At 62.9% G+C, this 22,398-nt stretch overlaps 1 protein-coding gene across 3 annotated transcripts; it reads right to left on the reverse strand.

Annotated features, from left to right (window-relative positions):
- Positions 1 to 70: 70 nt before the first annotated feature.
- Positions 71 to 15,592, reverse strand: CCDC88B (coiled-coil domain containing 88B). 3 transcript variants are annotated; one of them, XM_046644318.1, is made up of 28 exons: positions 15,510 to 15,592; positions 15,075 to 15,217; positions 14,794 to 14,905; positions 14,639 to 14,708; positions 14,503 to 14,561; positions 14,330 to 14,413; positions 14,104 to 14,247; positions 13,739 to 13,884; positions 13,482 to 13,563; positions 13,193 to 13,351; positions 12,510 to 12,656; positions 12,241 to 12,349; positions 11,993 to 12,129; positions 10,777 to 11,910; positions 7,854 to 7,981; positions 7,659 to 7,776; positions 6,834 to 6,929; positions 6,607 to 6,747; positions 5,751 to 6,007; positions 5,287 to 5,430; positions 4,904 to 5,090; positions 4,670 to 4,815; positions 4,306 to 4,404; positions 4,091 to 4,115; positions 3,220 to 3,426; positions 3,008 to 3,076; positions 1,760 to 2,152; positions 71 to 149 (listed from the first exon to the last, which is right to left on the reverse strand). In XM_046644318.1, the coding sequence occupies exons 1-27, from the start codon at positions 15,567 to 15,569 to the stop codon at positions 1,805 to 1,807; spliced, it is 4,551 nt and encodes a 1,516-aa protein (XP_046500274.1). In that variant the 5' UTR covers positions 15,570 to 15,592; the 3' UTR covers positions 71 to 149; positions 1,760 to 1,804. The 3 variants fall into 3 exon arrangements, with proteins under 3 accessions (XP_046500274.1, XP_046500273.1, XP_046500275.1); XM_046644317.1 differs by lacking the exon at positions 71 to 149 and having other exon boundaries at positions 912 to 2,152; XM_046644319.1 differs by lacking the exon at positions 71 to 149 and having other exon boundaries at positions 1,961 to 2,152; positions 3,949 to 4,115.
- Positions 15,593 to 22,398: the final 6,806 nt, after the last annotated feature.

Genomic DNA, 22,398 nt, shown 5'->3' on the forward strand with positions numbered 1-22,398 from the left:
CCCGCGGCCTGAGTCAGGCGGCTGGAACGTGACAGCGCCGGGCTGCGGGTGGATGGGTGGGCGGGCGGAGGAGACCCTGGCTCCCGCAGGCGCACGGGGCGAGTGTCAGGACTGCGCACTCCGGGACCCCACGCGACCCTCCTGGGGACCTGCGGACACCGGTTGGGAGCCTCTGCTGGGCGTACACCCCCCAGCCAGGTGTCTGCCCCAGGGTGCCTGCTGAAGCCAGTGGTGAGACACTCCAGCCTGTGCCCCAAGGCGGGAGGGGCCCACCCAGGCGCTTTGGAGCCCTCCCCACCCCCACCCCTTGCCCCGGGGGCCAGCCTTAAGGGCCGCCAACCATCTCTGTCCAGTTCTCAGCCACCAGCTAGAGAGAGGGATTTCATAAAAATCACTGTCCTGTCGCCTCGTTCTTGATCAGTCCTTGACCGCCGCAAATAGGGGAGGGGATCTGAGGGTCTCACGGCCGCCCTGGTCCAGCACCTCCCACTCGGCGTGGACTTGCCTTTGCAGGGGAGGGCCTGGGGGCTCCCGCGCGCAGCACCAAGCTCTGTCCCCGGGCTCCCCTACCAGGAGCGCCTGCAGGGGGCGCTGCGGCACAGCCCGCCCTAGAGCAGGGAGGGACAGCCGATTTTTAGCCGACCTGTAAAAGCACCGCAGGTCCCAGCCAACCGGCACAGCCCGCCCAGAGCCACACACCCCACCTGGTTCTGTGCCCTGCTGTCCCCAAGCCTAGCATGGTGCTAGCACAGAGCCTGGAGTAGGCCTCAAAAAGGGGTGCCAGAGCCACACAGGGGTCAGGCCGGGAGACCCTGGCTGGCCTCCAGAGCCTCATCCCCCTCCCTGACAGGAGCCACCAAGCAGGGTGGGGCGGCCATCAGAGCCCCCAGGCTGAAGGCCTGGGAGGGAGCTTTCAGCTGCTGGCCAAGCCAGGGCCTGGGGGTTCCATTCCCACCCTTCCGGCCTCTGGAGCTCTGGCTGAGAGGCAGGCAGGGCCGTGGGTTGTCCCCAGGGGGGCTGTGGAAACCCGGTGAGCGGCTGCTGCAGGTCACCCTGGAGAGGCTGGCCTGGCACCCCTCCCAGCTCAGCCCACCCTCAGGCTCAGGCTGCCTCACCTCAGACGGGCAGCCCGCCCAACCGGGGGCCGCCCAGCTGCCCTGACTCACGTCCTGCCACCCAGCCTAATTGCCCTGTTCCCGGGCGGCGTCCCAGAGGCCCCGGGCAGAGACCCTGTGTCCCTCCTGCCTCTCTTGTCCCTCCATGACAGCCCCTGGCTCCAGGCGACACCCTACCTGGCTGGGAACTCCCTGGGGAGGGGCTCACCCCCAAAGGAGTGGGGGGAGAGGATGAGGAGAGAAGAGGGAGGGAAGGAAGGGGGCAGGGCCTCTGGGGCCTCAGTGCCCCACATCCTGGAGCCCAGACCCCCCTTGAAAGCAAAGGCTGAGCCCAGACTCAGGCCCCACCCACTGCTGGCTACCAGAACCCCCACCCCACGGTCCCCTCCCCTGAGGAAAGCCCTTTGCTGCCCCGTGCAGGGCAAGGAGGCCTACGGCCACAGACACCTCCCTCCCCAGCCCCAGCAGAGCAGGCTCCAGGCCACACGTGTCCTGGGCCTCGCGGCTTCTGATGCAGCCAGCAGATGCAGAGTGCAGATTCCGGCGGTTGCATCCCAGTTTTATTCTCAGGTCCCTCAGTCCCAGCTCAGGCTCAGAGAGGGTCCCAGGCCCCAGTCCTCAGGTCATGGTCCTTGACTCCCCACCTGGACCGGGCAGGGGGCTCTCTTGCCCACTCCGGCCTGCCTCCTTCAGCTGGGGGGGTCCCCCAGAGACTGCCTCCTCAGCGTGGGCCGCGTGGCAGAGCCAGAGCCCCAGCAAGGAGCAGCTCGCGGGGGCCGGCCATGCCCCCTGTCCTCGAGCTCATCCCGGCTCCATCTCCGGGCCCCAGTGCACGCCGCACAGGATCCGGGGGCCCAGGCCTCCTTGTCCCAGGACTTGCCCCGGGTGCCCTGGCTCCCCAAGTTCTTGGGCTGCCTGGGGTCCCCGCTGAGACTGCAGCGGTGAGAAGACTGCCCTGCCGGGCGCCCCATCCACATGGCGTCACTGGCTGAGGGAAGGGGTGAGAGGACGTTTCTCGGGTTCCTGCACCTCGAGGCCTGGAGACAAAGGCTCAGCTCAGGCAGGCTCCCCCGGGGGCCTCCCAGCATCCCAGGCGCCCCGAAGGCCACACCCTTCTGCCCACCCTCCGCCCCTCTAACCGCCTCTCAGCTCTCCCCTTCCTCCCCCAGCAGCACCAGCCAGTCCTTGAACATGCCAGGCCTTTGCTTCTGCTGTTCCCTCCACCTGGAACGCCATTCCCCAGAGACGTCGACACCACAAACTCTCAGCTCCAAGTCTTTGTTCCAACTCACCTCCTCTCTGCAGAGACCCTGAGCACCCTGATTAAAACCGCAACCCCCTACCCAGCACTCTCGACCTCCCTCGTTCTCGTCTCCTTTTTGCCCCAGAACATTATTGCCTCCTGAGCTTCTAGGGTGGCGCTCCCCAAATTGGGACCAAGCACGCGAGATGGGGCTGGTCTGAACCGCACGTGCTCGGGCGTAAGATGTCCCTGGACTTCAAAGACTTAGTATGAAAAAAATATATAAAATATCTCATTCGTGATTTTTCACATCAACTACACGTTGAAATGGCAACAGCTCGGGCATATTAAATGAAATAAAATATACTATTAAAATTAATTTCCTCTCTTTTTACTTTTTGTGATGAAGCTACTAGAAAATTTTAAATCACACATGTAGCTCCCCCACCATACTTCTATTGGACAGGGCTACGATCGATAATCATTATTTTTATGCATATTGTTTACTGTCTGCCTCCCATACCAGAATGTGCCCTCCTGTATCCCCAGCTCGCACCCTGCCCGGCACTTGGTAAAGGCCCGTGGTCAAATGAGTGAATGAAGAATGAGGTCTGCCAGGGGCCCCACTGCCTCCCAGGCCCCCACTCACCCTCTCGGTTGGCATCTGCTTCGTGTTCCGCCAGGGTCTCGATGGAGCCATCCCATCCCACGCCGGGTCCTGGGGAGGCACAAGGCAGCCACTGGGCCATGGGGACCAGGGCAGAGGTGGGCAGGGTTCGTGGGGAGACACAGAGGACAGGAGGGAAGCACCCCTCCCCGAAGGAGTTAGGGGGTACTGGGGGCAGGGCCCTTGTCCCTCACCTTTGCCATGGGAGCTGGGCGCCCCCAGAGGGCCTGGTCGGCGCTGTCGGAACCTCTGCCGGGGGGTATCCCCGGGGCTGAACGACTCAGAGCTTCGTGCCACAGGGAATCGTGAGCTGAGCTTTCGCCGCTGCCCACCTGCCAGGGTCTCGTCCCGCAGGCAGAGGGAGCTCTGGGCCCGGCGCATGGGTGCCGGTGATGGGGACCCTACAGGAGGTACAGGCAGGGAGGGTGTAGCGCAGCACAGGGAGGGGCCAGCAGAGCAGGGGAGGCTGCACAGGGGCGAGGAGAGGAGGCTGCAGAGGCAGGGGGAGGGTCTGGGTGAAGAAAGGTGGCGACAGGAGGCTGGACCCTGTGCTGGCTCTGACACTCACTCACTGTATGACCATGGGCAAGGCGCCTCCCCTCCCTGGGCCTCGGTTTCGTCATCTGCTAACTAGGATAAGTGACCTCTCACTAAAGGCCCCTGCTTCTCTGAGGTCCTCAGCACTGCTGTGGATGGCTGGGTGGCCGTGCAGGCAGAAGGGAGGTGCCAGCCGAGGGGGACATGGCAGAAACTCAGGGCAAAGAGCTACTGGAAGCATCTAGGGGGAGGGGGGAGTACAGCAGGAAGGGGGGCACTATGCAAGCTACACAGAAAAGGAGAGAGACAGGTGTTGGGAGATGCCAAGTGGGAGTAGGGGACATGGGGTAGGAGCCATCCTGGTCACCGGGCCCCCCCAAACCCACCTGTCCCATTCGCCTCCCTGCCCTCGGAGAGCTCCAGCTCTGGGGGGCCCCCCAGGCTCTCGGTGCTGCCAGCCCCATCGGCCCCCAGGCGCAGCCCCCCATGGGGGCCCCCCTCCCGCCGGGGCCGCATCAGCCTCTTCACCTTGTCTGCCAGCCAGCTGCCCTTCCTGGGGGCAAGAGGGCACAAGAAGGGGTAAGGCCAGGGAGGAAGGAGGAACGAGAGGGCCACGTCAGGGATGGCAAAGGCCAGGCCAACCCGAGCTGGGGCCTGGACCTGAGCTGGGCCAGGGGTCTGAGGGCAGGGCAAGGCTAGGTTGGGAGGGTCCCGGGCCCTGGGCGGGTGGAGGGGCCGCTCACTTGGTCCGGGGCAGGGGCACCGGCTCCAGCACGCGGTACTGGTCCATGATCTTCTCCACCAGCTTCTGCTTCTCGCGGCGCAGGGCGTTGAGCTGGTCCCTGGGAGGATGGGGAGGAGGAGGCCGGCATGAGGCTGGGAGGAGGTGGCTGAGGTTTCAGCAGGTGCGCGCTGGTATAGCTGGTTGTTAACACACTGACCGACTCCCGTGTGGCTTGATAAACTGCTGCCGCCCTGAGCCCCGGGCGGTCAGCCCCAGCCCTTTTCCCAGGACCTCCCTTGGCATCTCCCCATGAACAACCAAAGGCGTCTCAGGACCCCTCCCGCTCCCAGCAGCTAGGCAGGGCCTGCCCGCAGCCCGCTCACAGGTACTCGCGCTGCTCGCGGTGCAGGTGGTCCCGGCTCTCCAGGCTGCGCTCCAGGAGCTCCCGGTTTTCCCTGCTCAGGGCCTGCACCTCGGCCAGCAGCTGCCGGTTCTCCTCTTCCTGGGCGCTCCGCAGCTCCGTCAGCAGCTGTCAGGGCCGGGGGCAGGGCAGATGGGGGTGTAACGGGTTCACCCCCTCCGCTCTCTCCCCGCTCCCCACCCGTCCCTCAGCACACCTCGCACTGCGTGGTCAGCCGGCAGGCGCTCAGGTCCAGCTGCTGGTTGGACTCGCGCAGTCGCTGGCTCTGCACCTCCAGCTGTGCCCGCTCCAGCTCCAGCCGGGCCAGCCGGCTCCGGAGCTCCCCGCGCTCACCCTGCAGCTCCCCTCGCTCCCGTGACACCTCCGCCAGCAGCGTCTGAGCTCTGCAGAGAAAAGGAGAGCTGCTGTCCAAGAGGACTCACCCCCTAGACCCTTCATGAGGGCCAGATGAGCCATGCTGGGGCAAGAAGGCACAGCAAGACCCCACAAGGACAGTGACGAACTCACCACCAGCCCACTTCACAGAGGGGAACACTGAGAACCGGCATGAGAGGAGAGGGGCGGAGCCAAGGCTAGTACCTGTCGTGCTCACTCTGCAGCCTTCGCAGCTCCTCCTCTAGGCCCCGCTGCCGATGCCCATCCTGCACCAGGCGCTCACGCTCTGCCAGCAGGGCCAGCTCCTGGGCCTCCACGTTGGCCCTCTGGGCCTGCAGCTGCTCATGCCTGGGACAGACAGGGGCTGAGAGAGCGGCGGGGACCTGGGGCTGGGGCAAGCAAGCAGCCGGACTGTCTGGACCTGGGGGTCTGCCTTCTCCTAAGCATAGGTCCCCGGGCAAAGCCATGGGGCAAGATGCCTGCCAGGCGCCCAGCACTCCCGATGACAGAGGAACCCCAAGGTGAGCCACCCCAGAAGAGCGTGGGCCCCGCCATGCCAGAGTGGGCACAGCAGAGAAGGTGGGTCTGCTGGGTGGTGGTGCTTCCTGGGTGGGGCCACACCCACCAAAGGAGTCTGCCCCGGGTAGGAGGTACCAGGAGAGGCTCACCGGCCCTGCAGCTCCCGGTGGGCCAGCTCCAATGCCCGCATGTTGGCCTTAAGGTCGCGGTGCCGGGCCAGCAGCCCTTCCAGCTCGGCCTCCTGCCGCCGCTGCAGCTGTGTCAGGGCCTCGTGGTCCCGTAGCAGGGCCTGCTGCTGCCCTCGGGCCTCCTCCTGGGACTGGCGGGCCGCCCGCACCTCCTCCTCCAGCACCCCCAGCTTCCTGTGCAGCTCCTGGCCCTGCACCTCCAGGACAGACTTCTCGGCCTGGGCAGAGGAGCGAGCAGGGCCGCTGGGGTGGAATCACTGGCCAGACAGGCAGTAAGGGACAGGGAGCAAAAGGCTGAGGCTGGGCAGAGGACAAGGAGAGAGCTGCAGAGGAGGCAGGGGCTGGGGTAGGGGCAGCAGGGAGCCGAGGCAGAAGCTAATCAGCAAGGAGAGGGGAGGGGGTCTGGGAGGCAGGTGCTGGCGCCAGGGCGTGGAGGGCAGCGAAAGAGGCACAAGGCAGGGATGGGATGGAAGGGGCTGCGACGGGGCAGAGAAAGCGAAGGGACTAATGGCTGGGTGTACAGGAGAGGACTGGAGACGGGATGAAATGGGCACAGCCGTGGGGACCAGACGACGGAGAAGGGGGTAGGAACAGGGGAAGGAGGCAGGGTCGGGGGAGGGGCAAGCGGAAGAGGGCAGGGATGGGAGGAAGGGTGCAGAACAGGGTGGCTGGGGTCAGAGGGCACGATCCACATGACCAGGAACAGGTTGGGGCAGCTGGCTGGGAGCTGGGGCAGGGAAAAGGACAGGAAATGATGCCAAGGGGTCAAGGGGCAGTGATAAGGGGCCAGGGACGGGGCGCCCAGGCCGCCACCCACCTGCAGGCGGCTGCTGTGCTCCTGCGCCCGCTGGCTCTGTAGCAGCAGCTCCTGGGCCCGCCCCTGCAGGCTGCCCAGCTGCCCCTCCAGGTGCTGCAGCTGCCCCTGCAGAGCCGCCTTCTCGGCCACCAGCGTTGCATTCTGCCCGGAAGGAGAGCAGGGTGAAGAGTGGCCAGCCTGCTGGGGCACCCCTCCCCCGCCCATGCCCACCGAGCTCCCGCACTCACGCTGCGCTCCACCTCGATGAGCCGCCCCCTCTGGGCCTCCATGCTCCTCGGCTCACCACCATCCTTGGGCCCCGGCCCCACAGGGCCCTGGCGCAGCTGCAAGCAGAGGCCCTGGGCGGTCACTCAGGGGAGTGGTGGCGGTTTGGGGACGGGCACAGGGACCTAAACCAGTGGACCTTTCCCCCTTCAGCAGCATTTAACACTGCCCACCCCTCCACCCCACTCCCTCCCCAAGATCCCGCAACTTTGCACCCCAGGTTCTTTGACACCGCTTTCTCCAGAAAACCTCCTCTGGCCAACCCCATGCGTGCCAGCTAGGCAGCCTATGGGTGCCCAGTGGCCCCAGCACCCTGGGTTACGGTCGCCTGTTTTCTTGCCTCTGTCCCAGTGGACTGTGAGCCCTCTGAGGGCGGTGGCCTGACACAGGGCCCCACCGCACGCCAGCACTGAGCCCTGAGCCACACAGAGCAGGGGCATCAGAAACCATTACCAACTTCCCACGACAGTAACTGAGCTCACCAGGAAGTGGTGGGGCCTGCGCGGGAGAGACACAGCAGTCACCCAGAGCAGAGCCACCGGGTTCTGTCCATTTAAGGAATGAGGGAGCCGGCCCCAAGAAGACCACACGGTCTGGGCAGAGTCAGCGTGACTCTCGGCACAGTGCTCCTTCCAACAGGCCCCGAGGGGAGGCACAAGGCGAGCAACTGGCCAAGAATCGAGGGGCATGACCAGAGGGGGCGCTGGAGGGCCGGGAGCACACACAGCCCTGGATGTCTGCTGGTGGGATGGAGGGAGGGCTGGGACGGCTCCCACGGACAGCCTCACCTGGAACAGCTCCTCTTCCAACTGCAGGGCCCTCGACTTGAGTTCCATCAGCGCCTCCTCCTTGCTGGTGGCGGCCGCCCGCAGCTCAGCTTCCAGCCGCTGCTCCAGGCCCTGGTACCTGCCAGGAGAAGCCTCGGCACCCACGTCTCCCCAAGCCCCTGCCTGCCCCCCTCTGCCCCTCACGCAAAGCCCCACCTCTCGTGCTGGAACTTTTGTTCCCGCAGAAATTCCTGGCGCTCCAGAGCCGCCTGTTCCAGCTCTTTCTGCAGACACTCCAGCCGGGCCCCCAGCTCCTGGCCCCGCACCACGGCCTTCTCCAGCTCCTAAGAGCAGGGAAAGTAGGGTCGGGGCCAGAAGGACAGACACCAGTCTCTCTCAGGGGCCAGGAGAGGGCCGGACACAGAGGCTTGAGAGTCAGGGGACCTCGCTTTCTGTCCTTGCTCTGTCACCCTGGACACGTATCTTTAGCCCTTTGGGCCTCTACTCCCCCATCTGTAAAACGGGAGCAAAGCCTGGTCGCCTTGCAGAGGGAATAGGAAAGAGCTGTGGACTGAGAGCCTGGCAGGGTGTGAGGTGGGCCCCGGGGCCAGGAGCCAGAGACACTCGCTGGGCAAGTGTCTTCACCTCTCTGAGCCCACGGGTCCTCACGTGCTGAGTGACAGCTGGTCGCACCCTCCATGCTGAGGCCACACTGGCCATGTGAGGGAAAGAGGGGCTCGACGGAGGTGGGTCTGGGGGGCGCCCTCAGCCACAGAGGACAGGAACTTGTGAAGGCCAGGCCTAACCACAGTGGGGGCCGGGAGGGGGAGGGCTGGGATGCTGCCGGCCAGCGTCCTGTGGCGGTTGGGCCGCACCATTATAGAAGGGGGCAGGAGGCCCCCTCTGGCCTGTGGGCCCCAGAGGGCAGGAGGTCAAACCATTCTCAGGTGCGGGGGCCCTGGCAGGATGAAGCCATGGGGAATGGCCAACTCTGACCAACCTCCTTCTAAATCCTGCCTCTGGAAACCAAGTCGACAAGCCTTTGATCTGATCTTCCTGGCTTAGCAACCCCACGCAGGCCTCCTCCCAGGGTCACTGCACTTCCCGACACCCCTTGCTGAAAAACTACAAGTCCCATGAGGCCCTGCTGCCTGTGGGCCAGCAGCCACCAGAGTCCAAGGCTGAGGGTAGGAAGAATGGTGGTGCAGATGAAGGAGACTAGAATCCCAGGCCAGACCCCTGCCCTGCCCCCCTCCAGGCCCTGGCCACAGCCCTCAGCGTCCCCTCCGCTGCACCTCCTGCCCTCCCCCCAGCCCACGGGGCCAACCCCCTCAGCCCCTGGTTCCCTGACGTCCCCAGCCAGCCACCTCCTCCTGTGTCACACCCAGTAGTCATCAGGAACTGCTCCAACCGGGAAATCTCGTGAAATTCCCCTTTGTCCTCATCCTCTTCCCCTCTCGGTCCTCAGAGCCAGCTCTTCCAGCCAGCCAGGCCTCCCCTCCCCTCTACTGCCCACCTGCTGGCATTGCGTCTCCTCGGATTAAGCCCATGCTCAGTGCCCCGTGCTGCCCCAAGCTCTCTCCACTCATTAGCTCACAGGCTCCTGTGAGGCAGGTCGTTTGCATTCCGGTTTTACAGGTAATGAAACCGAGACTCAGAGACGTTAAGTAAGTTGCCCCAAGTCGCACAGCTGGGAAAGTAGGGGATCTGGGATATAACCCAGGTCTGCCTGACAGCATCTCTCAGTCACATCCTACAGAGTGGACCCCAAAGACAGCCTCTCGGCCTTACCCTCCTACCGGCACTCCCAATTCTCACATTCCCCAGGGCTGCCCTGCACGATACCTAACCCCGCTCAACCCAACAGTGGGTTCCCCCTCCTCTCCATCGGGAACGGTCTCTAAGCAAATCACTCCTCCTCTCTGAACCTCAGTATCCTCGTCTGTACAACAGGGATGAAACTGGGAGCTGTGCTCAGCTGGAAGATTCTATTCCTCGCCTGCAGCACACCCTCCCCCCAGCACTAGGCCCCACTGGCCAGAAAACCCTCCCCGTTGCTTCGTCGCCTCCTCCCACCCCTACAAACTGGTGCCTGCACCTCCTCCTGGCTCACTGCCATCCTCTCCTCTCCTCCAGGAGGCCCTCCCTGACATGCCTCAGCCTGAGTCCAATGTGCTTCCTGGACCCCATGGCTCTCTGCACTGTGCTGTCTCCACCCCAGACTGTTAGTGCCTACAGGCTGGTACAGGGCCTGGTGCCAAGGAGAGGCCCATAAACACACTTGAATGAAGGCATAACGGAGGTGCCAGGCCCCCTCTCTCCTCCATCCCCCGCTCCAGCCCCAGCCAGCCTCACCTGCCACCTGGACCACTGGCACGGCCTCCGAATGGCCCCAGGTTCCCCTGCACACCAAGGTGACCCTCCCCAAACCCAGCCTCCCATAGGTCTGCCCACACCCCTGGGTGGCCTTCCTGCCTGGTGCACTTACAGGACACTTACAGAGCTGGCCCAGCACACCTCTCCAGCCCCTGTCCCCCACTCCTCCCAGGGCCCTGAGCATCTTTAGCGCCTCCAAGTGTTTGCACATGCCGTTCTCTCTGGATGAAGTGCGTTTCCCCACCTTGTGAAATCTTGACCACTCCTCAGAACCCTCCCCACAGCCGCCCCCCCACCCCACCCCGGCCTCAGCTCCCTCTCCCACGGGCTCCCACAGCACTTGGCCCTTAATAACCAATGTGTCTGGAGCCTTCGCCCAGCACGAACTGGGCTCTTCACTCCTTCGTCTCCCTGGGTCTTCAGAAAGACCCGCGGAGGAAGCTGTGAAGAGTCCTCCCATTTTCCAGAAGGAGGTTCTGGGGTGGAGGCAAGTGCACTGTCAGAAAGCAGGAGACGCGCCCGGGCAGTCTGGCTCCATGCCCACACTCTTCTCTACTCCTACAGCCACCCCATCCGAGGCAGGGGACATCTGCCCCGGGTCCCAGGCCAGGCCCGCCTTGGGAAGGCAGGAATGCGCTTGGTCTGTTCGTCTCCAGGCCCAGCTCGGTGCTGGGCTCTCCGTGGCTGCTGCTGGAAGGAAGAACCCACACCCCAGCGACCGCCCGGAACCCCATTTCCTGGCCCAGCCACGAGCCCCACGTACCTCCTGGAGGGCCTCCTTCTGCTGGCGCTCCCGCTCAGCCTCCTCCAGGCGCCCGCGGCCCTCGCCCTCCAGCACATGCAGCCGCGCCTCGGCCACCTCGGCCCGGGCCCGCAGCCGGGGCCCCTCGCGCTCCCACTGCCTCCGCTCGCGGCCCGCGGCGGCCAGCGCCTCGGCCAGCGCCTCACGCTCCCGAGAGGCGGCCTCCAGCTCTCGGCCAGCCGCCTCCACGGCCTCCCGCAGCCGGGCCTGCTCCCGGGCCTGAGCCTCCGCCTCCCGGTGGGCCTCGGCCTCTGCCCTCTGTGCCCGAGCCAGCTCCTTGGAGAGGCGGGCGGCCTCCGCGCCTCGGGCCTCCAGCCTCCGGGCCTGGGCCTCCAGCTCAGCTCGCAGGGCCTCGGCCTCTCTCCTCCGCCGCACCACCTCCTCCTTGAGGGCCTCCTGCTCTGTGACACGACTGACCAACATCTCCTCCGGGATCGGCCCCTCCCAGGCCTGGGCCTCAGGGGCCCCTTCCTGCTTCTGCTGTGGTCTTGGCTGGGCTGGGTCTCCAACTGTCCCCTCCAGCCTCTGTTCCTGCTCTCCGGCCTCTCTTTGCTCCTGGGGTAGGTCCAGCCCCGGGCCTGAGGTCTCCTGCTCCTCCAACTGCACACAGAGGCTGGGGTCCGAGGGGCCGGGCTTGCCCTCCTGTCTCGGCCCCTGGGCTTCGGGCACCAACTCCCCAGTCTCTCCTCCCAGCAACAGCTGGGCCTGAACTTCCATCTCTGGACCCTGAGGTGGGGCCACAGAGGCAGGGGTCTGGAGAGGAGCTCCACAGCCAGCCTTCTCCAGGTACTCTTGTGTCTCTGCAGCGGGGCCTGACTGCTGGGGCGTCAAGTCTGGGGTCTGGGGGGCCATGGCAGCTGTCTGGAGGGGCCTCTCCGTCACCAGTGGGTCCGAATCAGATGCCTGGGGACACTCGGCTAAGCCCTCGAGGGCTGAGTCTGATGCCGGGGGAGCCAGGTCCAAGGCCTGGGGACCTTCATCCTCTCCCTGGCCAACCAAGCCCTCGGGGCCGTGGTCTGAGCCTGGACGAGACTGGGGAGCAGCATCCAGCTCTGGATCCATGGAGTCCTCACTCTGCTCCTCCAGCAGGGGGGGCTGAGGGCACAAGAGAGGGACGGTCAGAACCAGAGGAGGATGCCAGGAAGGACCTGCCAGGATGGTAGGGGGCGGGACTCACCTGGCCCCTTGGCTGCCCCTGCAGCACCCGTAGCAGGCCTCGGAGTTCCTGGTTCTCCCGCTCCAGGGTCCGCAGCCGCCCAGCTTCTGCCTCCCTCACTTCATCATGCAGTGAGAGGGTCACTCCTGGCAGGGGTGCTGGGGCGACAGCCGGGGGAAGGGGATGAAGTCAGAAGCCGCCCCCACTAGATCTGCAGGACAATACAGGCAACCCCCCATCCCCGACCCCTCCACTGGGGTCCCACTCACCCTCCCCAGGAGAGCCTGGGGGGGGCTCCAGGCTCCGCTGAAGCTCCAGTTCCAGCTCCACGTTCTCCTCTGCCAGCTGGTCCACCTGATGCCGCAGAGAGTCCACCTCCTGGAGGGGGGGACAGGGTCAGGCAAGCCCTCCCCACCACGGCCAGGCCAAGTGTGTGGGCCAGAAGGTCACTAGAGGTCACAAGGAGTTGGGTCACAGGGATCACTAGGGAACCCTGGGGGACCACTGGGGTCACCGGGGGTCTCTCTGGCAGTCTCACCACGTGGGCCTCCCCAAGCCGGGTCCGCAGCAGCAGGTTCTCGCGCTGAGTCTCATGCAGCCGAGCACAGCGCTCCTGAGCGGCCTCCAGCTGCTCCTCCAGCAGCGCCTTCGAGGCCTCCAGAGCCCCTGAGAGCACCCGCTCCTCCTGGTGGGGGGGCAAAGAACCGTGCTGGGATGCTGACCCCCAGCACGCCAGGGCCACAGACCCTGCCTCCCCCCACCATGGGACCCTGCGCCGCTGGAGCTCTCTAGGCCCCTCCTCCCTCTCCAGGGTCTCTCTGGGTACCACTTCCCTAGCACCTGGCTCCGCCCTTCTCCTATGGAGGCTCCGCCCCTTCTTCCCAGAAACTACCCTTCGAGGCGGTATCCCTCTAGACCCTGCTTAGCAGCTCTACTGCTGGTTGCTCTCTCCAGACACCACCTCCCCTACACCTGGCCCACCTTCCTCTCGGGGGCCTAACCTTACCTACAGCCCCACCTCTCCCCACATCGTCCCCATCCTCCAGAGAGCGTTTCCCCAGACACCGCCTCACCCATTTCTCCCAGAGGTCACTGTGGCCTCCGTAAGGCCTGATTCCATCTTTTCTGGACCCCAGCTCGCTGCTCCTCACGGCCCACCCCCTCCCCAGTAGGCCCCGCCCCTCCCCAGGCCCCGCCCCCGTGGCCCCGCCCCCCGCTCACCTCTAGCTGGCCCTTGCAGGCCTCGGCCGCCTGCAGCCGCTCGCGGCAGCGCCGCAGCTCCTCCTGCAGGCGGGGCAGGCGGCCCACCCGCTCCCGCAGCGCCTCCGCCTCCTCGCGGTACAGCTCGGCCCGCTTGGCCTGTCCCGACAGCGCCTGGGCCTGGACCAGACGACGCGGGGCTGGGAACGGCCAGCCGCGGGCCAGAGGGCTTAGGGTTGGGGAGAAGCGATGGGACGGGAGGGGAGCGGAGAGAGGGTTAGGGAACGCGGCGGGGAGCATCTGTGCGCACCTCCTGGCGGAGCCTGCGAATTTCAGCCTCCAAGCCCTGCACCTCCGCCTGGGAGTCTAGCAGCAGCTCGGCCTTCTCCTCCCTGGAGGAAAGGGACGCTGGAGGGGTCTGGGTTCCGCCACCCTCAGCCCTTCCCAGGCCTGATCCCAGCCGTACCCATGGCGCTGGGCCCCCCGCTCCGGGCCTGATCTGCCCCCCCCCCCCCCCCCCCCCCCCCCCCACCCACCCCCGTCCCCTTCCCAGCGGGTCGCACTCACAGCTCCTGCCGCAGGCGCCGCAGCTGTGCCTTGCTGTTGGCCAGCTGCAGGGCCAGGTGGTGTGACGGGCCCTCCGGGGCAGTCCTAGAAGGAGCCTCAGGCAATAAGGGGGCCGAGTCTCGCTCCAGCAGCAGTTCAGCCAACCGCTGTGGGAGGTCAAGGGTCAGGAGTCAGAAGTAATCCATCCCATGCCCCCCACATCTGGCCCCAACTACCATGAGCTGAATCTGGCTCTTGCAGCCCTGCTGGCCCCAAGACCCTCGACTCCAACCCCACACCTGGACCCTAACCCCATCTCCCCTACATATCTGGGTCGCCGTGGTCCTCGCGTTCCTCCTGGTCCTCGATGCCCCCGCTACCCCTACCTGGGCCCCCACGTCACGCTCCCTCGCCAGTCTCAGTAGTGTCCCCATCAGGCTCCGGGACAGCATCTCCAGCTCCGGAGGTGCCAGCTCCCCAGGCTCAGGCCCAGCCAGGGCCAGCACCATGCCCGCCCCGGGCTGGGTCACCTGGGTGGGCAGGGAGAGCAGTTCAGCCTGAGAAGGTGGGGGGCAGGGTGTCCCCAGGTAGGAGGCCCGTCCAGAGCCATACCTCCTGGATGGCAGCAGCCAGCTCACTCTGGACCTCGAGGCTGAGGCCCTGGATGTGCCGGATGAAGAGTTCACGGTGCTCACACTGCAGGGAGACAAGAGCGGGGTGGCTGGCTCAGGAGCCTCCTGCCTCCGGGGCCGAAGGTGGACCCTGCCCTTCCTCCCCCACCTCACCTGCACTGACGCCCCCAGCAACAGCCGAAGGATGCCTTCCAGCTCCTCCACCGCCTCCTCTGCAGGGCACAAGCCACAAGGGGTTAACGGGTGGGGGGAGGGGGCAGAAGCAGGAAGGGGTGGTGGGAGAGAGCACCTGAGAAGGGGTCAAATCCCAACGTCTGGAAGTCTGGGGGTGGCGACAGGATCAGCAGCTGCAGCTCCTCCTGGGCGTGGAGAGGGCAGGAGATATGACAAGGGCCTTCCCGCAGGCGGGTCCCAGGGTCAGCCTCCCCCCTCCCGACCCCTCACCTGGTAGAAGTCCCGCAGTCGGCACCACAGCTGGTTCAGGTTCCGCACCCGCCAGGCTGCGGGACCACCGTGGCCCCTGATCATCCGAGGGTCTCCTCGGGAAGTAGGGGCCCTGCGGGCACAGGGGGGCGATAGGTGGGAGGGGTAATCGAAGACCTGCACACGTCCTCTCAGCCAGGCTCCGCCCACTACCCCCTCAGGCTCCTTCCAGCTGACTGCCCAGCCCCCTCCCTTCAAGCCCCTTTGCCAGCACCCCCAGGCGCCCCGCTGATGCCCCTTACATGATGCCCAGCACCCGGAGGAGCAGGGCGCCATCGCTGAGACGCAAGAACCTCTTCTCCGGACAAAGGGGCCTCTCTCCTTCCTCCTCCTCTTCCTCCTCCGGCTCTTCCGCCTCCCCCACCAGCCCAGCCAGTCCGAGGGCCTGTTGGGGCAGAGATGCATCAGCTGGCCTGGGTGGGAGACCCTACCGGCAGAATGACTCCTGAGCCCCTCTGTCCTGCCCCCTGAGCCCACGCAACCCCCTCGTCACCAATTCCCTGGATGCCTCTGGACCCCTTTTCTGGACCCGCAGCTGCCTGAATTGTTCCAGGCCCATACTTGAGCCCAACCCTCCCCTCAGGCACCAGCTCTGCCCCCCAACCCCCCCACCCCCAAACCAGCCCCTCTCAGCTGCTCACTTCCCCTCCCCAGACCCCTCCCACCTGCCCCCTCACCCAGGTGGCCAGGCTCCCACTCAGGAAGTCTCTGAGTCTGGGCCCCTTGCCCCCATCCATGACGGGGTCAGGGTGTTGGTCCCGCTGTGGCAGCTACACCTGCCCTGAGAGGAAGAGGAAGTCCCGGGGTGGGGGATCCCGAGCCAGCCACAGACACCCCGAGCTGCTTCCTCCTTCCGGGTACAGGCCGGCCTGTGCACCCCCAGAGTCCTGCCTAACCCACACCTCGCCACACGCATCCTTGCAGCATCTCCCAGAGGGCCCGGAACTTAGCGGGGGATGGTGGGGTCAGGGCCACTCAGCAGCAAGGCCCACAGCTCTCCTCGCTCGACAGACAATGGCGGGTGAGTCCTCAGCCCCTCTGGGTCTCACTTTCCCAACTCGAAACGGGAGAGGGTGACCTCAGCCTCGCACCTCCAGGGCTCCTGCAGGGGCTCCAGGCCTTGCGCAGTAAGACTGGTGTCCACACATGCGTCTTCCGATTTGCCCATCTTCTCTTTCCCCTCGATGTTTCCCCTTGATTTACCCAAATGGCCCCTGACCTGTGAAGCATGGTCACATGCCGCCTCCCACAGCCAGCCGCCTCTGACCCCAGCCAGAAGTGAGCGCCCCTCCTCTGACCCTGCCCCTGCCCCCCATCACACTGGACTGAGACAGGACCTCTGGGCCGTGGCAAGTGACCTCGTGGAGCCTCAGTTTCCCATCTGTAAAAGAAGGGGGTTGGACTGCAGCCTTGGAGGGAAGCAGATCCCCTGCGGAGACCAGCAGCATGGGTCCGTACCACACAGGCGTGGGGTGGGGGGGGACATCCCAGCCTCCCCTCTGCTCACTCCAGGCCTCCATTCATCCTCTCCTTCACTGGCTCCGGGTGGGACTGTGTGCTGGGTACTGGGATGTAGTAAAAAGCCACGTAGTCCCTGCCCTCATGGGATGCATGGGACACTGGGGAGACAGCGACCCCCAAAATCACACGCATCCTCAAAATGTAACATTCCAGCTGTACTACATGCATTGATGGGGAAGGGACTTGACTTCAGTAGGATGGTCCAGGGAGGCATCCCCGAGGGGCCTAGACGGTGGAGCTGAGATCAAGGATGAGTGGTTAACTAGGCAAAGAGGGGAGAAAGGAAAGGCATTTCAGGCAGAGGGAACAGAATGTGCGAGGGCTCTGTGGCAGCTGGAAGCATGGCCGGTGTAAAGTTCAGAAATTATTCATGGTTCATCGATTCCAAGACACTTAATTTCTCACCTTTAAATCTCTGAAGTCAGGTGACATGGTCAAGTTGCTGGCTGGCTGCCTGCAGTCCTGACACAGTTGTCATTGCCTGCACTTGCCCACACTTCAAAAGCCTCAAACCCTGCAGAAAATCAGCAGCTTGGAAGATAACCCCAGAGGCAAGAGCGGAGCCATCTTAATCCCAGGAGCCAAATGGTGGGAGCCCCTGGAGAGGGGACCCAGACGCTCCCAAAGCAAAAGCCGATTGCAAAGCTGGTTTAAGAGCCGCCTGCATGGCTGCTCTGCAGCTCTTTCATGGCTCACGGGAGGCGGGGGCAGCGAAACACAGACGCCACCCCTCCGTCGGACTCGAAATGTGAGGGAGTTTTCCGAACACCGTACACAATTTATTTTGCTTCCATTTTCGTGTTTATGTGTGCATGAGAATTATATATGATGACAGTCTCTGCCTAAGTCCGAAAGAGCTCCTTCGGGAAGTATAAAATAAAGATTCTAGTGATGAAAGAGCCTTGGGGCATAGTTAACTGGCAGCATGCTTTTTTTCCTTAGTGGCATCTTTTACAATCGATGACATCTCAGATTTGATGAAATATAAGGCAATAATAGTAACAATCCTGGCAAACACTAGCTTTCCACAAGTCTGTCATGGTTACAAGTACTTCACAGTTATTAATTTACTCGCGTTGGACTAGTCTATGAAATAAGGACGAAGTGGATTATCTGCATTTTACAGAGAGGGAAACAGAGACTCAGAGAGGTTAATAACTTGCCCTAAGTCACACAGCTCTTAAGTGGTAGAAGCGACTGCAAGAAGGCAGCGCGGCCAGGGTGCAAAGAGCAAGGGGCTCATGGTCAAGGTGAGCTAGGTCTCACCAGGCAACCGGAAGCTGTGCAGGCTCAGAGTACGTCTAGTTGCTCAACCTCCCTAGATGCATCTGGAAATGCCAGTAATCCTCTCAGGAGGATTCGAGGAAGGAGCTGGTGCCCGGCTTAAAGGTTCATTAATTGGCCCCTGGCACGGTTATTATCTTTAGTATTAATAATATCAAGCGTCCGTCAGATTTGACCCTCTGCAAATCTTGTTCCTATTTGCACCCTCCGAAGATTCCAGCCCAGGAAGTGCTCAGAAGCGCCTGCTCCAGGTCAGCCAAGCATGATGACTGGGCCTCACCTCCCAGCAGCCAAAGGTCCCTGCCTTGCTCAACATCTCGGTCACACCCTCCCTCAAGCCTCAGAGGCACGGGGCCGTGTAGCCGATTGCTGTCAGCCCTGTCACTGCAGACACGCCCGGCTGCCCCTCAGTGTGGTTCTCAGGCTCGGTTCAGCTGAGTCAGGTTGATGGGAGGCTGGGGAGGGGCTCCCTCGTCAGCTGACACCGAGACCCTGGGAAATTTTTCAGATGCATGACCCAAAATGTCAAGATGCATAAGGCTATAGACAAAATCTCCTCCTCAGCGCTCCCAACCCCCGTCCCCTATCCCAACCCCCTGTCAGCGCTTTCCCTGTCCTTCCTGAGATGCGCTGCCCGTGTCCGTGTGGTTGCAGCCACACGCGCCATTGTGCATCTCCACGCTTTGCAGTATGTTTTGCAATCTGTTTCGTGTCGGGTCAGAACCGCCGGCCTTGGCCTTTTTAACGGCTACGTCGTCTTCTACATAGTATTAAACTGTGTCTTGTTGACAAATATTTTCAATATTTGCATCTTGTCTTACTCTACAGCGCCCTAATGACCGCTCTCCTCAGATAGCTTTCTCTAGCCGTTTTTAAGGGGGTTCAGTGCCCGCTGCCGCCAGCATGGGGATCCAGGAGGCGGGCCAGAAGCAGAGAAAGACAGACTAATGGACAACAAAGTCGCCTGCCGCTGTCTCCCCGCGGCCTCCTCCCTCGGGGCTCAGCCTCCCCATCGGCACAGGGTGGCAGTGGCAAGGACTCCATCTCCCGGGTCCCCTCTAGTTGTGAATTCCCTGGAGAGCCCTGGTCCAACCCCAGAGGCCAGAGGCAGGAGGCCTCTGGGGCTCAAGGAAGCAGAGCCCGGGGAGGGCAGGGCTCAGCGCCACCTGCCCAGTGTTGGGCCGGGTGCCCAGGGACTCAAAGTGGGGCCTGCAAGGCCTGGGCTGAAGAGAGCTCGGCCCAGCCCAGCCCCCACTACCTGAGGCTTGGCCAGCTCTCTTCCCTGCTCCTCCCAGAACCCCACGCTTCCAGAGGGAACCTGCCCTGCCTTGCCCAGAGCCTCTTATCAAAGTGGAACGCTGCCACCAACCCTCCTCCAGGTGGCCTCCACCCAGTGCCCGAAAAGTCGTTTGGAAACACGAACTGACTCATGACCCTTCTCTGCTTAAAACCCTCCAGTGGCTTCTCCCTGTCCTTTGAATGGAATTCCAACCTCTCACTATGCCCTTTTTTTTTTTTTTTTTTTTTGGTGAGGAAGATTGCCCCTAAGTTAACATCTGTGCCAACCTTCCTCTACTTTGTATGTAGGATGCCATCACAATGTGGCTTGATGAGCAGTGTGTAGGTCCACACCAGGGACCCAAACCCACGAACCCCGGGCCCCCGAAGCAGAGTACGTGAGCTTAACTACTACGCCACTGGGCCAGCCCTTCTCACCTGATCTCTGAGGCCCTGCGGAGTGTCCCCGAGGGACCTCGTCCCTTGCTCCTCCCCCTCCTCTGCTCACAGGCCCTCTCCCACTTCCTCAATCTCTCTCCCACCCTGAGTTCACCGGAACTCCCTGTCCAAGCCCCCGACATACCCTCCCTCTCCGCCTGTCCAGCTCCTCTAGCCCTGGGCTTGCCAAATGGCCTCCTTCTCAGAAAAGACTTTCCCTTTCTTTTTTTTTTTTTTTTTGAGGAAGATTAGCCCTGAGCTAACTACTACCAATCTTCCTCTTTTTGCTGAGGAAGACTGGCCCTGAGCTAACATCCGTGCCCATCTTCCTCTACTTTATACGTGGGACGCCTGCCACAGCATGGCTTTTGCCAAGTGGTGCCATGTTGGCACCCGGGATCCGAACCGGCGAACCCCAGGCCGCTGAAGCGGAACGTGCGCACTTAACCGCTGTGCCACCGGACAGGCCCTAAGACTTTCCCTTTCTAAAGCAGACCCCAGGCCTTCCCCCTTGCAGTCCTATTCCACACTGCGTCTCCCCTTGTTCCTCACGTGTATCAATCACTGAATCCCCTCCACAGCCATACAATACAGGTGCTGTTGTTATCATGCCCCGTTTTCGATGAAGAAACTGATGCACAGAGAGGTTCAGTCACTTGCTTAAGGCCACACAGCCAGAAAGTGGTGGAGCCAAGATACAGAAGACAGCTGAATTAATGTTTTCGAACAAATGAATTCCTATTTCAGAGACAAGGAAAGGGAGGCTCAAAGAGGCAGGGGGGTGAGTAGGGTGACTGAGGAGGGTACCCCCAAGGCCTCTGGAGGCCTGAGAGCTGCATTTGCATTCGTCCTGGCTGCTTGTCTGTGGGAGAGAGAGGCCGGAGCCCTGGGCCCACATTGCAAGCACGGGGAGACCCAGCGGCCCAGCGGCTGCCAGCCTCCCTCGTAATTAAAGACACACGTTAAAGACAGCTCCAAGGTACCATTAAATAGCCATTAAGCTAACAGAAGTCAGTCCCGAAGGCAAAACTCGGGCCAGCACACCCGCCCATCACTGACAGCCTCAGAGTTTCCAGAGACTAGTAAAACCGCCAGGGCCCTTTGACCCAGCACTCCAGCATTTGGGAGGACGCCCCGAGGAAGGAGCCCGAGAGGAAAACAAAAATAAAACTGTGTCTGAAGCTGCCCCAAGCCAAATCCTGGAGACACCCAGATGTTCACCCAGAGAACCCAAGCAAGCTGTGGCCTGTGGGCAGAATCCCGTCTCTGCCCTCACCTGGTCTGCTCAGCCCAGACCTCTCTCCTCTTCCTGACCTTTTGGTCTTAGCACAGGCTGTTCCCGCCGCCTGGAACACCCTTCCCACCTCTGTTCCCCTGGTTATTGGCTGTTCATTTTCCAGCCACAGCTAGGAGTCATCTTCTCTGTCCCTACGCCCATGGGGAGGTGGGGTGGTGGGCAGGGTCCTCTAATTCCCCCAACACCCCGACCTGTGCTTCTTTTCCTAGCCCCGCTGCACTGATCGCAAGTACCCTCCAGGTCTGACACGCCCCCCACCCAGCCGAGATGCTCTGCCAGTCCCATGGGAGCACGCACTCCGTGCCTGGGCTGCGCCCTGCAATGGGGCCCCAGGGCCATGCCAGCCCGTCCACACTGTGTCCTCGGAGCCCAGCACGGTGCCTGGAGCAGAGATGACTCAGTAAACAGCCGCTGGACGCAAGGCATGTGATGTGACCGCAGGGGTACCTGGGGCGAGCAGAACCCCCGCAAGTCTGAACACGTCTTTTGTAACTCCGTCGGGAGGCGCAGACTCATGTCACAATGCTGGGAGAGACAGCAGCTTTATCCCAGGAGAAGTCTCTGAGGTGGAAGATCCATCTGTAATCTGTATTTTTTTTTTTTTGAGGAAGATTAGCCCTGAGCTAACATCTGCTACCAATCCTCCTCTTTTTGCTGAGGAAGACTGGCCCTGAGCTCACATCTGTGCCCATGTTCCTCTACTTTACACGTGGGACGCCTGCCACAGCATGGCTTGCCAAGGGTTGCCTTGTCCGCACCCGGGATCCGAACCGGCAAACCCTGGGCTGTCGAAGTGGAACATGCACACTTAACCGCTGCACCACCTGGCCGGCCCCTGTAATCTTTAAGGGCGGAAGGTTGCACAATTTGGTTAATAGCCTAAAACCACTCAACCGTTTGCTTTTAAAGGGCGAATTTTATGTGAATTATGCGTCAAAAAACTCTGTCTTTGATGGAGCTGAGGGTGTGGCCCACATGGACTAGTTCAGGGAAGGACGCAGGAGCATGCTGTTACCCACAGCAAACGGGACTGCCCCGGGGCCTCGAAGGTCACAGTGCTTTGGGCAGGGGCGGGGGGAAGGGGAGCCCTGAGCCCCATCCACGTGACCACCACCCCAACCACCCAGTCCCTTAGGCCCCCAGCTGAGGGGCCCCCTGGACTCACCTTCCCTCCCCGCCAACACCTGATGGTCTCCATGTCCAGCCCCCACCTCTTGGGCATCAGTCCTTCCTCACGCTGCCCACAACTCACCCAGCCTATTCTGTCCGCCACACGCCCAGCTTCCGCTCGGTCCCCACAAAGGAGCCCACCTATAAATCTGACCTGTCATTACCCTGTGGAAATCCTTCACTGGGGCTTCAAAGGGCCCCCTGCCCTCTCGGCATCCTGTCTCTCTCTCTCTTTCTCTCTCTCTCTCTCAGCTGCTGTGTGCTGCAGCAGCGTGAGGCTGTTCCACCCTCCATTCCTACGGCCACACTATTCCTTCTGCCAAGAGCACCACTCCCACTGCCTCCAGGGTCATGTCCTCCAAGAGGCCTCTCAGGGAGGGCAGCTGCCATCGCCGGCTCTGGAGGCTGAGCCCTTGCAGATGGCCGGGCAGGGAGGGCCCCTCAGGCCCGGTGCTGACGGGGCACACGGCGCACACAGGGAGTAGAGCCCACACCCACAACCAGCCCTAGGGCTGCCTGACTGGCTCGAATCCAAACCCCTCTTGAGTGGCTGAATGAGCCAGGCTGTTGACTTGACC

The sequence above is a fragment of the Equus quagga genome, chromosome 17 (genome assembly GCF_021613505.1).
Source record: "Equus quagga isolate Etosha38 chromosome 17, UCLA_HA_Equagga_1.0, whole genome shotgun sequence".
Lineage (NCBI taxonomy): Eukaryota > Metazoa > Chordata > Mammalia > Perissodactyla > Equidae > Equus > Equus quagga.

What these genes read in the sequence shown, in the direction of transcription:
- CCDC88B (XM_046644318.1), bottom strand. Translation starts at nt 15,569, where the DNA reads ATGGATGGGGGCAAGGGGCCCAGACTCAGAGACTTCCTGAGTGGGAGC. An exon ending in CGCGAGCAGCGCGAGTACCT is followed by an intron (nt 4,405 to 4,669) that starts GTGAGCGGGCTG and finishes CCATCCTCCCAG; the next exon opens with GGACCAGCTCAACGCCCTGC. An exon ending in AGCAGATGCCAACCGAGAGG is followed by an intron (nt 2,153 to 3,007) that starts GTGAGTGGGGGC and finishes CTTTGTCTCCAG; the next exon opens with GCCTCGAGGTGCAGGAACCC.